We start from the raw sequence: 15,709 nt of genomic DNA, 5'->3' as shown, positions 1-15,709 counted from the left end.
GGCGCTGGGTGTGCTCAGGTCTTCACTCCTCTTATTTTGTAAAGCCACCTGTTCCACTCCTGTGATCACCCATTAATCATTAACCCATTAATGCATGGATGGATCAATGCATTAATATATTCATAAGGGTAGAGCCTTCATGATCCAATCACCTCCTAAAGCCCCACCTCTCAATACTGCCACATAGGGGATTTAGTTTCAACTCATAAAATTCAGACCATAAAAAATTCAGACCATAGCAGCTGTCAACATAGATTTCATAGAAACAACTCTCTTCACACTCATATTTCATCAGTTTATATTCTATTTAATTAAACTAATTAAAGTAACTAAAGTAATGTAAATCTAAGTTTACAATAAAAAGGACATTAAAATGAGCAGTTTTAGAAACCCAAGTTGACTCTTGTTGAATGTTCAGCTCAACTTGAGGAGAGAACACTGTCAGTGGACCAAAATAACCATTTGGAGTGAACATTCAACGTAGAAAGGGCAACAGGAAGAACATTCTACAGAAGGAACAGAATGTTGCTTAGCCAGGGTTGGAGAGGAGAGCTTTTACTGTACCAGGCTTAAGATGACAAGCAGCTTTCCTGGCAAGATGGTAGACCCTGGGGTTGAATGTGGTAAGCAAAAGCAATTTGATCAGAGACTGGCATGTCAGGTAGGGTGATCGGCCAGATGCCCCTGAAGGTTCCTTCCAACACAGTCTGTGAATCAGTCACAACTCCCTAATGATGGACAAAGAGCAGTTCAAGCACAGGCTGTGTGGTCCGTTACTGGGGGAAGGAGAGCTAGACATGCTCATGGGGCTCCTCTATTTTATATTATTCCATCTAGAAAATGGAACACCTCGTTTCGGAATACATCCAGGTAAATTAGGTGTTACTAAACATTTTTGGTCATGTTTATAATGTTGCATTATAAACTTAGTAAAAAACAAAATTTTTTTAGCACAGATTTTGCACAGAGCTTCGCACACCAGATTTTGCACAGAGCTTCGCACACCGTCATGCACACAATAGACTTTCGATAAATGTGTTAATTAACTAACAAAAATAGCAACGGCAAAGCAGACAGATCTAAAGGGACTTGGAACATAGTCCTGCTCACAGACTGGCACTCTTGCCTCACTTCTGCTCCTCTGCAGAAATCCAGCAGTGGACCTGGCACATTCAGAAGACAGTGGCCGAGGAGGAAGGACCTGGGCATGGAGGCAGCTGGTTCTTCTCCCACCTGAGTCAGGTCATTGAGGCTGGGGCCTGTCTCTACCTGCTTTACTGTGAAGTGGAGTAGCTTGAAATCTTGAGAGCCCCTACCAGGATACAACAAATGAGGTGGTTTTCACAATTCAGGGGTTTCTTTGTTCCCTAGTTAGCAGGTGACAGAGTTGGATGGCTGGGTGTTTGAGGACAGCCCCTTTACTTCCAACAACCCCAGGAGCCTAGTGGATGCAAGACAGAAGAGTCATGAGAAACTTCTTGCAGCCCCCTTTCCTCTCTTCCTTTCACAAAATATTCAGGATAAACTGTTGGCAAAAGAGGCAACACATCGGTTTTTTTGGAATATGAAGACATGAGAATAGAACTGGGTGTAGGTGCTTTTCTCCTGCTCAGCTAGGCTTTCCTGGGCACACAGCCTGCAGGAAGGCATTTGTTGGTAACTCACTTGGCACACCCCAGCTAAATACAATTACAGTATCAAATGAGATTTTCCAACAGTGACAAATAAAGGTGGACACTGGAAATGAAAAAATAAAGCCTTCTGGGAAAAGTGGAAACATTTGGGTTGGTAGGTTGGCACCCACCAGATCGAGTGAAGGCCTGGAGTTTTTGACTTTGTTTTACCTAGATGGTTCCGTTTCATGAAAGCATTATTTGCAGGCTGTCAGCCAGATGACTGTGCTGCATGCATCCCGGGCTGTGGTTTACACACACACATTGTCAACGTTGCCTGGTGTGCTATGACCCTGCAGGGAGCACTCAGTGATGTGACGTTGCTGGGCAAGGCCTGTGGACAATTGTCTGTACAAGAATCAGTATCCTCTCTGCCAACCAAAACTGAGTATTCAGAGCATCACCATCACAAACCTAAAAGTGACTTTAGGGACCCTCTAGTCCAGCCTGTCATTTTACAGGTTCTCAGGGTTATCTGAAAGTTCAGGTAGGGTGACTCTAACCATTAACATTTTACCTTTGCTGGAGCCATTGAAACAGGATCAAAGGTCTGAAATTCTGGGTGACTTGTCCTAAATTGTATTTGTTTTTCATAGACTCAGGACTTAAAATTCGTTGTCCTCCAACATTTCAGACTTAAAATGTCTAAAATATTCTCTCCCCAAATCACTGCTCTTCCTAACCTGCCTCTTTTCATTTTTACCAGGTTCTCTCTGTCCAATAGCCTCAAGCCTGCGGTTTTTCTCCTAGCCTGTGTCCTGTCCATCAGAAGCCCCAACCGTTCTCTCTTGATTGGGCTTCTTGCCCTTCCTTCCCAGACCCCTTCATTCAAGTTTTATGACCTCAAGTTGGACTATTCTTCCCGTTTTCACATTCCATCCAATTTTTCACCTGTTATTTCCCTGCTTTAAAAATCAGGCCACACCTGAGACCTACTCGGTCAGAATCTGTGTTTTAGTAAGATTCCTGGGTAGACGTTTTACACATTAAAGTCTAATAAACCCTATGCTGTGTGCTAAGGGTCTTTGCCACATACTTTGCATTCATTGTATTATTTAATATTTACAAGCCTCTGAATTAGGTACTATTATTATCCCCCAGTACATATAGGCAAATTGAAGCTCAGCAAGAGAATAAGGTTGCTTGAGGTTGAAAGGGACCCTAGCCAGAAAAACAGCCATCCTTGAGGTAACAAAGACAAACCAGAAAATTTCAGTTAGCCATTAACTTGGGAACTGATAGTCATCAATTCCTGAGGTTAGCAGAGAAATTGAGAAACTGACATATGGCTGAGACTGCCCAGAGATGAAATCACACACTCTTATGTTGATTTACTTTAGATATTGTGCACTTACAATCAGTCCTAATTAAGGACTGATACTAGGTTTTCCAGTCTTTCTTACCTCCCTAACCAGCTGCAAACAGAGGAAATCTAAGAGAGAGGGAACACAACCTATGTGATTATAAACTCTCCCTCTTCCTTAAAGGAAAACTCCGTTCACATTAATCAGAGGTCTAAGTCAGGTATTTTTAAGTTCTAATGATATTTGACTAAGGTTATTATCCTTGAGATCTCCCTAGGAGATGAAGATTCCAACCCCGAGATAACATCAAGGGCTTGAAGCTGACCAGTCCACCAGCTGCAGACTCCGTGACGCCAGAGCATCCAATCCATCTCGGGACCCTGACATCTTCCTGCCTCTTTCCCTTTATCAAGCCCATAACAGGACATCAGAAGGTGTGATTGTTTTAGCCTGGTCATCCCCCAGGTGCCACTTATCTGAATAAATCTTCCAATCCTTGCACTTTTGGACTTTTGAGTCATTTGTTTAGTGCAGAAGGGCAAGCTGAGCCTGGCTGCCAGTTACAAGAGCACAGGCTGAAGTTCAGGATGCTATGAGGAAATACTACAAGGGTGTAGGGAAAGTGAAGGAAAATGGTCAGGGCCCCCCAGACATTCAGAATCTTGCTGAGCATTTGATGTAATTAAGCACGTGCACCCAAGTGTTTCCTTGGTTATTGTCTAATGTAATTGCACATGTGCACCCAGGTGTCCTGGGTTATGGACTTAAGTATAAAGGACGAGTGGCTCTGCTCCATGTGGCCCCCTGCACCTGGGATGTCCCTGGTGGAGGGGTGGGGGAGCATGGTGAGGCCACTACTGCTGCTGGAGGCTGTTGCTACCAGTGCTCCTGGGATGCCCCGAGAGGCCACCACTACTGCTGCTTCTGCTGCTACTGCTGAGGACTGAGCTCATGTCATCTGCCAATGGCTCCTGGGATCTTTCCCAATTACCTAGCATGGACCTGCATGTAAGGGGTCTGGTGACCCAGCCTGTACAATGGGTTTGAAGGGTCTGAGGCCTAGCCCTGACAATACAAATGGAAACTTAGTATATCTAAAATAATGAGACGTTTTGGCTTTAGTTATGAATCACTTTATGAATTGCTGTAGCAAGACAGAGGGAACAAAAATTTGAATGGGCAGTCAGGACAGGTCACTCTGAAGAGGTGAAGCTGAATTCTGGAGGATGAGTAAGAATTAGCCAAGCTGAGGGAGAGGGATGGGAATATTCCAGAGAGGTTAGCAGCACATGCAAAGGCCCTGAGATGGTAAAGAAATGGGAATATCCTCTTACCAAGAGGAGGACAGTATGGACGTGGAGTAATGACTGATGAGGAGAATGCAGTGAAATAGAGGGCTTTGTAACCTTTCACTTTAACTTCAGTGAGTGCCAAGGGGAACACTGAAGGCTTTAAGTACGTGCAGGGAACACAGGGAACAATTAGTGTCCGAGTGACCTCTCTGATCGCTCCAAGGAGAATGGAATGCAGAGGGGCAAGAGTGGAAGAGAAGCAGTAGGCTGGTCCTGGGGGTCTGGGTGTGGGTGGAGGTGGTTTGACCAAGGCAGCGCAGTAGAAATGAGGTGAAACAATGAGTTTTAGATTTTGCCACGCCTTTGGGCCACATCTTACTAAACATCTCTAACACCGAGAGCAGTATCCTCTGCAAGGAGACTGATAGCCCTGTGGCCCATCTCTCTTCATTGAGTAGAGTCTCCCTCCCTCCCTCCCTCTTTCCTTCCTCTCTCTGTCTTTCTAAATATCTCCCTCTCTCTCCCTCCTAGTGAGGATATAAGATTGGGATTGGAAAATCATAACAACATATAAACTGGAAAGTCTTATACTCCAGAAACAGTAAGTCCTAGGGAAATCCCAGATCTAATGAGGAGTAGCTAGTGCCCTATAATTTGTAAAAATTGACAGTATGGAGGGAAAAGGACTGGATGTCCAGGCTTGATGCTCAGCTCTGCCCGATTCTTGGTCTCAGAACAGCAGTCAAACTGTCCTTCCTGGGCGAGTGCAAACTGAGGAAAAATTATGCTCCAACAGTTCTCCCCAAAGCCATCAGCCTCCAGCACAATGAGGCATCTCACCTTTATCTGACTTAACAACATAATTAAGTAGAAAGAGCTGAGAAAGGATTTTCACAGCTAGTGGTGTTTTAGGGCTAACTAACTTCCACAAGGAGAATACAATTTTTAGCATCAGTTTTAAAATGTCATATTTCTTGTTCGTGTTTTTACTGTTTTTTGAAAAGAGTGTCCTTCAAAGAGTGGTAGTTGAAATTGTGTTAAAAAAGCAATTTTCCTTTTATCCTAAAAAAAAAAAAATTTTTAGACATAGTCATATATGGAATGACCTGTAGACTTAGGGTGATTCTCTGCCTGCTAAATAAGAATGTTTCAGACATTTTAATTCAGAGCTGTTCGCAAATACTTCACACATTTCATGCCTATTGATTATTTTCATTCATAGCAGAGCTGTTTTTACATTTAAATCCCAAGTTTTTTTTTTGCCACTAAAGATGTCACATTTACTCTTCCTAGAGGGGAAACGCTGTGTTCTATAACTCACATTATTTAATTTATAAGCTGGTTTACTTGTAAGTGGGCTTCTCTGTCAGCAGAGGGGTATTTAGAAGCTCTCCCCAAATGTGAGTTTCTCTTCAAAATACAAAAGGAACCAGACAGTGTTGCCTGAGTGGGTTGCTATTTGCTGGAGGGACTGTTGTTCACTGTTTGCTGGAGGGTGTGTCGTTATTGTCTTCCGTGGGGTATTTTCACAAATCTTTCTATGTACCTCCCTTGTTAAAAAACACAACAGTAAGGTCATCGTAGTGGGCTTATTCCTCATCTTGTGGTAAATACTTTGCATCGACCCTAGTGGTCTTTGGACCTGCGTGTTGGCAACCTTGGGAGTGAACTGAACATAGTTTCCCTACAGCGTTCTGAACTTTCACAGCATGGCTTGCCTTGGTCAAGGACGAGGTCCGGCATGAAAAGCCTGTACCATACCTGAGCTTAATAGATAAGCCCGGGACACCAGGTGTCAGAGAAGAATCACAATTCAAAGAAACACAAATTTTGGTTCCTAAGTTTAGGATGAATAATCTGATAAAGACTAAAAATTGCCTTTTCTTATATTTTTTTCTGTAAAATTTTATGTATAGTTCTCTAACTGTAATGGCAACCTCGTTTTCTTAGAACTTCTCTCATCTTTCTACCTCATCTTTGCAGGAAAAACTGCTCTGATTTTCTGAATCTTTTGGAAAACTAGTAGATGTGCTCAGTAACCTTGGGCCACAGGAGGGGGGCGACTTGCAGCCTCCACATTTGTGCCCGAGTTTTCCTCTTCTGGAGAGTTCCCGATTGTGTAACTACTAAGAAGCTGCCACGGTGCTTGGGAGATGAGTATTAGGTACTTTGACAGAGATTTCAGTTGATGATGCCTTTCAATTTCATTTGTATCTTCATTTACAGACCATTTCCTAAAGCATATACCTGGCACTGTATGGCTATGGGCACTCATTGATTCAGATACAGAATAGAGCTGTCAGGGAGTCTGGAGATCACCCAGTTAATCTGCAACCATTACATTTGAGAAACCTGGGCCCAGAGAGATTAAGTGGCTCACACAAGGGTTTACAGTGAGGGGGAGATAACCAGAGCCAGAGCCTCCTATGCCTGGTCTTTCACCACTAAATGCCTCTAAGCACAGTCATCCACAAATAATTTATGTGACCCTCCCACTCTGTGCTTTTCTTTTCTCTTTCTGTGCAGAGACCTCACTTTCTCTTTCTTCCAATTTGCTTTCTAGCATGTGAGGAGCACACTCCAGGTGTCTCTTTGACTTCTTCTCAGAGTTCTTGTACAGAAGCTATCCTAGCATGAAGCCAGGGTTGGGCAAGAATCTATGAACGAGGTCATTGGCTACCAGTTTACCTTCTATCTTTCTTTTCGCACATCATATACCCTGGCCCCCCACACCCAGATTAAAGCACTTAGCCTAAGTTAATGTGCTCCTTGCTACAAAAAGTTATAAGAACATTGTAGAGATTTCCCAGACCAACCAGACCAAATCTCAAGTTGGAGCGTGACCCAGAACATGGCAGCAATGTGTGTGTACAAGAGGGGCTCACAGAGGGCTCCACTGAGATTTATGAGCACGTTGCAATACAGCAACCATTTAACAACACCTGCTTAGTTACAGGATTGACAAATCATCAAGAAACACTTTACTTAGAAAAATGGCCTTTTATCCATCATCCAGCCAACCCATTCATTCACTGTCTACCCACCAGTCTATCTGATGATCTTGTTGCCTGTTCTAGAAAGGATTTGAGCAGCAGGTCCCAAGGAAACATTATGGTAGCTCTGTTATAAATGAAATAGTCTTACTGATGAGATCATCACACAAGATAAAATGCAAAAATATTCATGTTATAAAACTTCATAGTATATAAAAAATATATTATTTATTAAGCATATTAATAAATATATTATTTAATGATAATATATTATTTATATAATATAATACATTATTTATATAATATAATATAATATAATATATTGTTAAATGTTGACTTTTTTCCATATAACTTCCTTTTTAAAAACATTAGGGTGATTTCTACCATTTCCTTTTAATCTCTTTCTTTCTCTCTCTGCATTTCTTAATGTCAAAAGGAAATGGTAGGAATTATCCTAATTTTTAAAATGCATATGTATATACATAAAATATACATAAATTAGAGAGAGAGAGAGAGCTACTGCTGTCTTTATAACTTTTGGAAATTACTCTATCATAAAAACCAGAAAGCCTCAGTTGACTGACTCTACCCCCATACTGATGAAGTATAAAATCATAAAGAAATCTTTTTCCTACGAAGAGGGCAGCTGAAGGGCAAAAAAGAATTGTTTTTCAATTAGTTAGCTATGATTAGTGATGGTGAAGAAAATATCAGGCATCATTCACAAATCATGTGGAAAAAAGCAGAATATGACAGGCCTGTGTCAACCAAGGGCATTGACAGTTCCTTGGATTGTGACAAAAGTAACCAGTCTTTCCCCAAATTCGGAAACCGAACTGCAAGCCCTTACCTTGGAGGGCCTGTAAGCTATGAGTCTGTACGATAATGCAGAGCTGCAGGACCAGCTGCGGAGCACTTTCCAGAAAGGTGGCCAGCAGGTGCAGCATACTCACGTCAGCGTACTCATACACCATTTTCCAGTAAAACCTCCATCTGTCATTCTCCCCACTCCGTCGGCTTCGGATACCTAAGTATATTGTGTGGAAATATCTAGAAAGAAAACATGGAGAATAAGAAAGAGATGAGCGATAATTTATCATTGGAACTGCAGACTTGTTTTTCTTTTCTGCAAACACTCACATGAAATGACGACGCTGGTGGCTTATATTTTAAGGCCCAAAGTTAACTGCCTAAGAGTCCCTTATTCTTAAATGCTCACTTTGAGAAGTCGCTGCAACGTTAGTCCTCATTACAATCACTTCATTGAATTGCAATATGAAGCAGAGAGAGGTGATATGTGGTGGAAGCTCAGGTGTAGAGGAGATTCGCTCCTTTAAAAATCTACATACTTCCTTTCTGGTCAGTTCCTCTATGTGCTAAATAGTATTCATGAGGTGAATTTCTCCTAGGACATAATACAAGTCTGAAATACTAAAATGTATGTGCTTGTAAACCCTCTTTATGTCTATTTAAAAAAAACGGGGCTGGCCAGTTAATTCAGCTGGTTAGAGCATGGTGCTGATAACACCAACGTCCAGGATTTGACCACTGTACCCGCCAGCTGCCAAAGCCAAGCAATACGCACCAAGAAATTTCTTATTATTAAAAATTTCAAACATATACAAAAAGACAAAAAAATAGGGTAATGAATCCACTATACCTTTCACACAGATTAATTATCAATAGTTAATTATCAATTTTCGATTTTAATGAAAATTATCAATTTTCATTTATACCACCACTTATTCCCTGCTACCAGATTATTTTTAAACAAATCCCAGGCATCACACTATTTCCTCTGTAAATATTTTATGAAAAATAATGTAAAAGCCAATACCATTATCACACAAATAAATGACAATATTTTCTTAATATTATTAAATACTGTGTTCATATTTTCCTGATAATAACAACTTTTTTAACAGTTTATTTGAAATGCAATCTAAACAAGGTCCATACTTGATAATTATTTAATGTTTCTTATCTCTTTTACACAATGGATTCCCCTTTCATTTCCTTTTTATTTCTTGCATATTTTTCATTGTCTTGATTTTGATCATTGTATTTGTGTGTGGTTAACATATCTGTCCTTTGTGTTTTCTGCAAATGAGTAGTTAGTGACAGGACTTTGATCGGATTCAAGTTTGATTATATTTAGCAGCTGATGTTGTGTACTTTTCATCAGGAGGTACATCATGACTAGTTGTTCCTTTTTGATGATATTGCAATCAGGGTTGCAAAATGGTGACATTCTGAGTCCATCACCCCTCTCTATTTGTTAGCTGGAATAGTTCTCCAGCCCTTTTGTCAATGTCTTTGCAGTATTTGGTTGTCTAACGCTTGCTCTCTAGTAGATCCATCAAGCAAGGCACGAAGGGACAGTATTCCCTGAGTTCTTGCATATTTAGAACAGTATGAGGTGATCAGTCTTGCTCTGGGTGGGGATAAGCTTCCTTTGGTCATGCAAATCCTAAAGTTTCATAGTTTTAGTTGGAGATTGGTGCCCACTTCCAGAGGCTGTGGAAGAACTGTATTTACCCCAGGCAAAGACCTTCAGATGCCAAGAGTGGAGGATAGCAGGAATATAGCAAGGAAATGCCAGCATAGAAAAGCCTGTGCAACCTTTTCACTGGTAGGTCAGGTTGGAAAGATGTAAAATTCATGCATATTCCATGTGAGATCTAAGATCGTGAGCTTTTCAAACTTCTTTCATCTCATTTTGAAATATTTGCTTATGGTTTTCATTTGATCTGCACGTGATTTTCTGGTATGCTCTCATTGTCTGTAGCAACATCATTAGTTTTCTTATTTTCTTTTCTTTACATTAATTTTGACCCTTTTCTTGTTGCTAAGTTTTAAAAGTTAATTCAGTTTTCATGTACTTTTAGAAGGGATGATGGGCTAGGAAGGTCTTGCTGGTTTCACAGCTTTAGAGCACATTCTTCTGCTGTTCTTATGAAGTGATGAAAAACAATGTCACTCATTACTTTCTGGGGATCAGCCGCCCCTTCCCTTTTATTTGGACCTTCTCTTCATTTCTGGTGCTTGTCCCTGTCCTGCTCAATTTGAAATCTATTCCCAGCAGATTCTGTTCAGCATGGAGCCTTGCTTTGGAAAGCTCTTCAGTTTGTTAGGTAATGGGATTAAAGAACCCAGCCTGCTCCAATAGCATCAGACTATTGCATTATGGCCTCCTTGGCTCACCCTTGCATTGGAGACTGACAACCTCCCAGCCTCTCCTACTCCCCTGAGGTTGGCCCATTTCAATTCCCAGTAAGTGCCTGTTGGGGATTTGGGGGTTCTTCTGCTCTCAAGGTCTTCCCTCTACTGTCTCCTCCATGGTTGTTGATATTGCATGGATCCTCAGGTAATTATGGGGGTATCTGAACACTGAGTTTTATTGCAGGTCTTGTCCATGATTCTTCAGTTTTGCCAACTTAGTTGCTCTGCATATTTTAATGGGATAATTTTGGTAGATTGAAAAACTATGTTGACACTGCCACTATGTTTGCAAAACACTATCTGTTTAACATACAAAACAGATTTAATCATTCCCCTGGGCCTTTGACTACTCTGTACAAACTGTGAGGTGAAGTTTGCTAGAGCACAGTCTACAGTGCTTTTGTGAGCAGATGCCTGTGTTCTGGACCACTCTGCAGCTGCAGCTGTGACTAGGCCAGTGCAAAACTGCTGATGTTTCCTTTCTTACACCTCCATTCCTTTTCACAAGCTCATTCTTTTCTTGGAACAGCCTTGGAATAGCTTTTCCTGCTTCTTTGACTACCAAACACATTTTTGAACAAATAGTCTCCATCCGATCACCTCCAAACATCCCTCAGTCCTCCACACACAGGTACCCTTCCACCTGTTTCTGTTAGAATCCTAGCGCTGCTTTAACAAGGTACCACAGACCAGTGGCTTAAACCACGGAAACTTCTTATCTTTCCGTTCTAGAAGGTAGAAGTCTGAGATCAAGGTGTCATCAGGGTTGGTTCCTTCTGAGGGCTGTGAAGAAGGATGTATTCCACGCCCTTCTCTGATAGCTTCCGTGGTTTGCTGGCAATCTTTGCCAGTCCTTGGCTTGTAGATGCCTCACCCCGATCTCTGCCTTCATCTTCACATGGCCTTCTCCCTGTGTGTGTCTGTTTCTGAGTCTGAATTTCTCTTTTACATAACCACACAGTCACACTGGATTCAGAACCACCCAAATGATCTCCTCTTAACTTGATCATCTGCAAAGACCCTATTCTATTTCCAAAATAAGGTCCCATTCACAGGTATGGAGGGTTAGGAGTTCAACATATTTTAGGGGTGAGGGACACAAGTCAAGCCCTCGCACTCTTCCATCAGTGTTTGATCTTGTTCACCCCATGACTTCTCCTCCCCCGTTTGGTGATTTCCAAGTCTGCATCTCACATTCCAGCCCTTCCCTGAGATACAAACGTCCACCTGTTTTCCAGCAGTCCCACAAGCACATGAAGACAAACACATTCAGAGCACCTTGCTAGGCTTCCTTCTAACTCTGTCCCACCTCCTACACTGGTCACACACACTGCTATCCATTAACTCACCCAAGCTAAGCCCAGGGGGCATTTTTGGACCCTACTCTCTCTTACCCCTTATAATTGATAACAGACTATGCCCTTGAACTTTTATATTTTTAATACCTTTCTCTTTCTCTTTCTTTTCTAAAGTCTGATTTTTGGGTTTCTGTTTTGGTTCTGTAATCTACTAACAGTATGACCCTGGGCTTAACATCTCTCTGCCTTAATATTAATACGTCCATCTCTAAAGGGAAAGATAACAGTGACAATCACATAGGTTGACCTGAGAATTAAATGTAATAAAAGTGAGCGACTTAACACAGAGCCTGGTGGACAGCAGGCATTCAATAAATGTTAGTTCTTACTATGAATTGACATTGAACCCTCTCATGAATTCTTACCATTGCTTCCAGAGCCACCTGTCAGTAACATAAATTGAATTCAATCTCTCCCATCTTAAGAACATCAATGACTCCCCATTGCCTAGAAGACAAACAGTAAACTCAAATAATGCAAATAAAGGCACTTCAGGCTTTTGATTTAACCTTTCTAATCTAACCATTGGCCTCGACCTCCCCTCCCCCCATCTCATACCCCAAGATCCCACAGTATTGAAGCACTCGCTACTCCTTGGATGTGAATTCACAGCTCAGTACATTTGTTCCTGGGGTTTTCTGTCCTGGAATCCTGGATCGCCTGTCCTCTCTCCTTATCACCCCGAGTATCACTGCTTTATATGACCCAAGTATTGCTTCTCCCTCACCCTCTTTCCCACCCAGGTAAAACTGGCCATTCCACTGACTGTGCCCAAACTATCTTCTTTCAGATTTTGACTAGGGAAAAATAATATTATTTTTGTATTTATTCATTTGTGAGTTCATCTCATATCCCAAAATATAAACTCCCAGAGAGGAAAGAATGTCATTTGTCTTTGTACCCCTACATCCAGCTCAGTTTCTGACGATTAATAGGCACTCAATTAATTGGTATCCTTCTTATTCATTCAACAAGCACATATTGAACACATGAAATATTTGCAATTTTGTATTTTTTTCCAAGGGAAATGAGAAGTCACTGGAGAGTTTTGAACAAAAGCATAAGGAATCTGACTTGCATTTAAACAGGACTGGTTACTGTGTAGAAGACAGAAGACAGCAGGGCTACTGCAGTGATCCAGGTGAGGGAAGCTACTGTCTTGGATTAGCATGCCAGTGATATTGGAGAGTGCAGACAGCATTTGCATGTTGAGTGAACAAAGTAATGAATAAATGCTCAACTTTCTTGCGACTATCATTGAAGTTTTAAGTCCAGGAACTCCATGGCATTAACAAAGAGCAGAACTCCCACAAATGACTCCCTGAGCTATTTATTTCTAGTTTTCACCTAGGGGAGAGATTACACTTCTCCCAGCTCTTTGCCACCATAGGCTAAAAACTACAAATGGAGCTCCCAGGCCTGTGGCCCACAGGGACATGAACGTTTCAGGCGCAACGAAGCATTTGTTTTTGCAGTACCTTGATCTCACAGTTAACCAGACACTGGTGACAGGTTCCTTCCCATGGAATAAAACAAGTGATTGGCTTCATGAAGTTTCACATAATAAGACACAAAATCAAACCTTCTAATAATGCACATACCAAGTTCAAACACATACAAACCCAAGGAGAACAAATGAAAGCTATTTCCTGATCCTAGATGGAGAAGGTTTTTGTTTTGTTTTGTTTTTTTGTTTTTGTTTTTGGTTTGTTTTTAAATCATAATTGTGGTAAAACAGACATAACATAAAATTTACCATCTTAATCATTTTAAGTGCAGTCATGTTCAGTAATGTTAAATACAGTCACTTCAGTAATGTTAAACACACGCACTTTGCTGTACAATCAGCACCTCCGTTCATCTCCAGAAGTCCTTTCATCTTGCAAAACTGAAACTCTGTACCCATCACACAGCTTCCATTCCCCTCTCCCCCAGCCCCTGTCCACCTGTGCTGTTGCCTGTTTCAGAATCCCATTCCAGACGGAGAGTTTTAAAATGCCTGAATCTTGGCTTAGGAGGAAAGACTTCTATACAGATGATACAGCAACTCCTTGATGGGTCCAGCTGACAAGGAATAAAATGGGAAAGTAGTGAAGAGTGAGGCTCCATCTGCTAGCCTGAGAGTCCTGCCTGCAGGAGGCAGGTCTGGGGTGCACATGAAGGGCTGGGCTGGGCTGGTGTCCCACTCATGCTCGTGCTCTTTTGAAATGACTACAGGTAAAGAAAGTGCACAGACTCTCCACCAAACATGAGCCACAAGGATAAACAGCGTATCCTTATTCATAACATAAAACATGGTTGAAACCCAAATGCCCAACAGCAGTGTATTGAACAAATTATTCATTGCATGTTGTTAAGGCAAAAGGCAGGTGAAAATAGCATATGCAATGTATCCTGTTAATAATTTTAAATATATGAATATGTGTGTGTATGTGTGTGTGTACATAGAATAAAGTTTGGAGCATGTAATGCCAAAATATTAAGGGGTAATCTCTAAGTGTTGGGATCACAAGTCATGGTTATTTTTGAAATTCATGAACAATGCTGTGAAGAAGTTCCATAAAGCTAAAGTTTAAGTGCTGGAATATTTTTCATATTTTAAAGGTTTTGATATATATTGGAAAATGGCTCTCTAGAAAGACTGTACCAGTTGGCGGTGTATGAGTGCCCTTATTTTCTTTAACCCTTATCATTAAAAGAAAAATCTTTTGCCAATTTTACAGATAAAAAATAACTTATGTTTCAATTAGTGACTCTTATTTGTACTGATGTTTAATATTTATTGATGTCTATTGACCACTTGTATTTATTATTTTGTGGTTGGCTGTAGGTCATTTTCAGTTTTAGTACATTAGTTTTTAAGACCCTGATCCACAAATTTGGCTACTTACACGGGCCATGGTAACCAAATCATTGACAAGTTCCCACTTCATATCTTCTACTACAACATTGTAGCCTGAAGTCATGTCTGCAGAAACTGGGAGGGATCAGCTGTCCGAGGTTATATGGCTAAGAAATGGCAGCTGGACCAAGATCCTGCACATTCTGATGCCAAGTCCCACGATGCTTCGATACATCAGTCTGGCTCTAATTATTCTGGAATTCATCATATGCAAAAACACTCAGACAGAATTCACTATATTTCTTCTGTCTTCTACATGATTTTTATTTTTTTGCTGAGAGATAATAGGATTTTACTTTCAGCTGCCTGGGACTCAAGTCATCTTGAGACTCAAAGATATGTGAGGGCCATCTTATCTCAGAAAACTCAGAATCCGTGGACAACCATTCTCTCTCATCTGTCTATCTGTCTTTCCGTCCGTCCGTCCATCCGTCCATCCATCCATCCATCCATCCCCTATCTACTCATCCAGTCTGTCCAGATCCTCCATGTTGCATTATAACCACACGTCTACTTCTGACTCTAGGGGAAGGGAGGATGACTGATGGTCAGTCCCTGGAAAATGACCCTTTGTACGCTTGAAGATGGAGGCCAACCAATCTTGTCTCCTTCGTATTTGTGTTAGTCTTCCTTCACTGTGAAAGTATTTCTCCCCCCCTAATTCCCAGCCGCTTAGCCTCTGAACAGGAGTTTCCCAACAGGAAGGTGGGGATGACTGTGCCTCCCTCACGGCTGCTGTGAGGATTCGACGGACGTGTCCATGCACGTGCCCGACTCATGATGGCAATGCTGCTGCATGCCATGGTTACTGATGTTCCGGGTTTATCTATAACACTCATCATTTTTTATTCCAGTAACTGAAGGTGATGTTATGTCTTCAGTTCTTGTCATTTTCTTTAGGCATTTTATTCTGGGTAGTGTTTCCGTCACATTGGATTAGATTCGTCTGTCGGTCAGTATCTGGT

At 41.4% G+C, this 15,709-nt stretch overlaps 1 protein-coding gene across 1 annotated transcript in view; it reads right to left on the bottom strand.

The window, feature by feature from the left end:
- XKR4 (XK related 4) overlaps positions 1 to 15,709 on the bottom strand; it is a 422,699-nt gene that overhangs the window by 151,317 nt on the left and 255,673 nt on the right. Inside the window, exon 2 of the mRNA XM_063079072.1 lies at positions 8,113 to 8,312. Coding sequence (XP_062935142.1) covers positions 8,113 to 8,312 — 200 coding nt within the window. The remainder of the gene's footprint in view (positions 1 to 8,112; positions 8,313 to 15,709) is intronic.

This window comes from Cynocephalus volans, chromosome 15 (genome assembly GCF_027409185.1).
Source record: "Cynocephalus volans isolate mCynVol1 chromosome 15, mCynVol1.pri, whole genome shotgun sequence".
Taxonomy (NCBI): Eukaryota; Metazoa; Chordata; class Mammalia; order Dermoptera; family Cynocephalidae; genus Cynocephalus; species Cynocephalus volans.
Note: the sequence above shows the minus strand (reverse complement) of the source record. Positions and strands in the feature narration are given on the sequence as shown.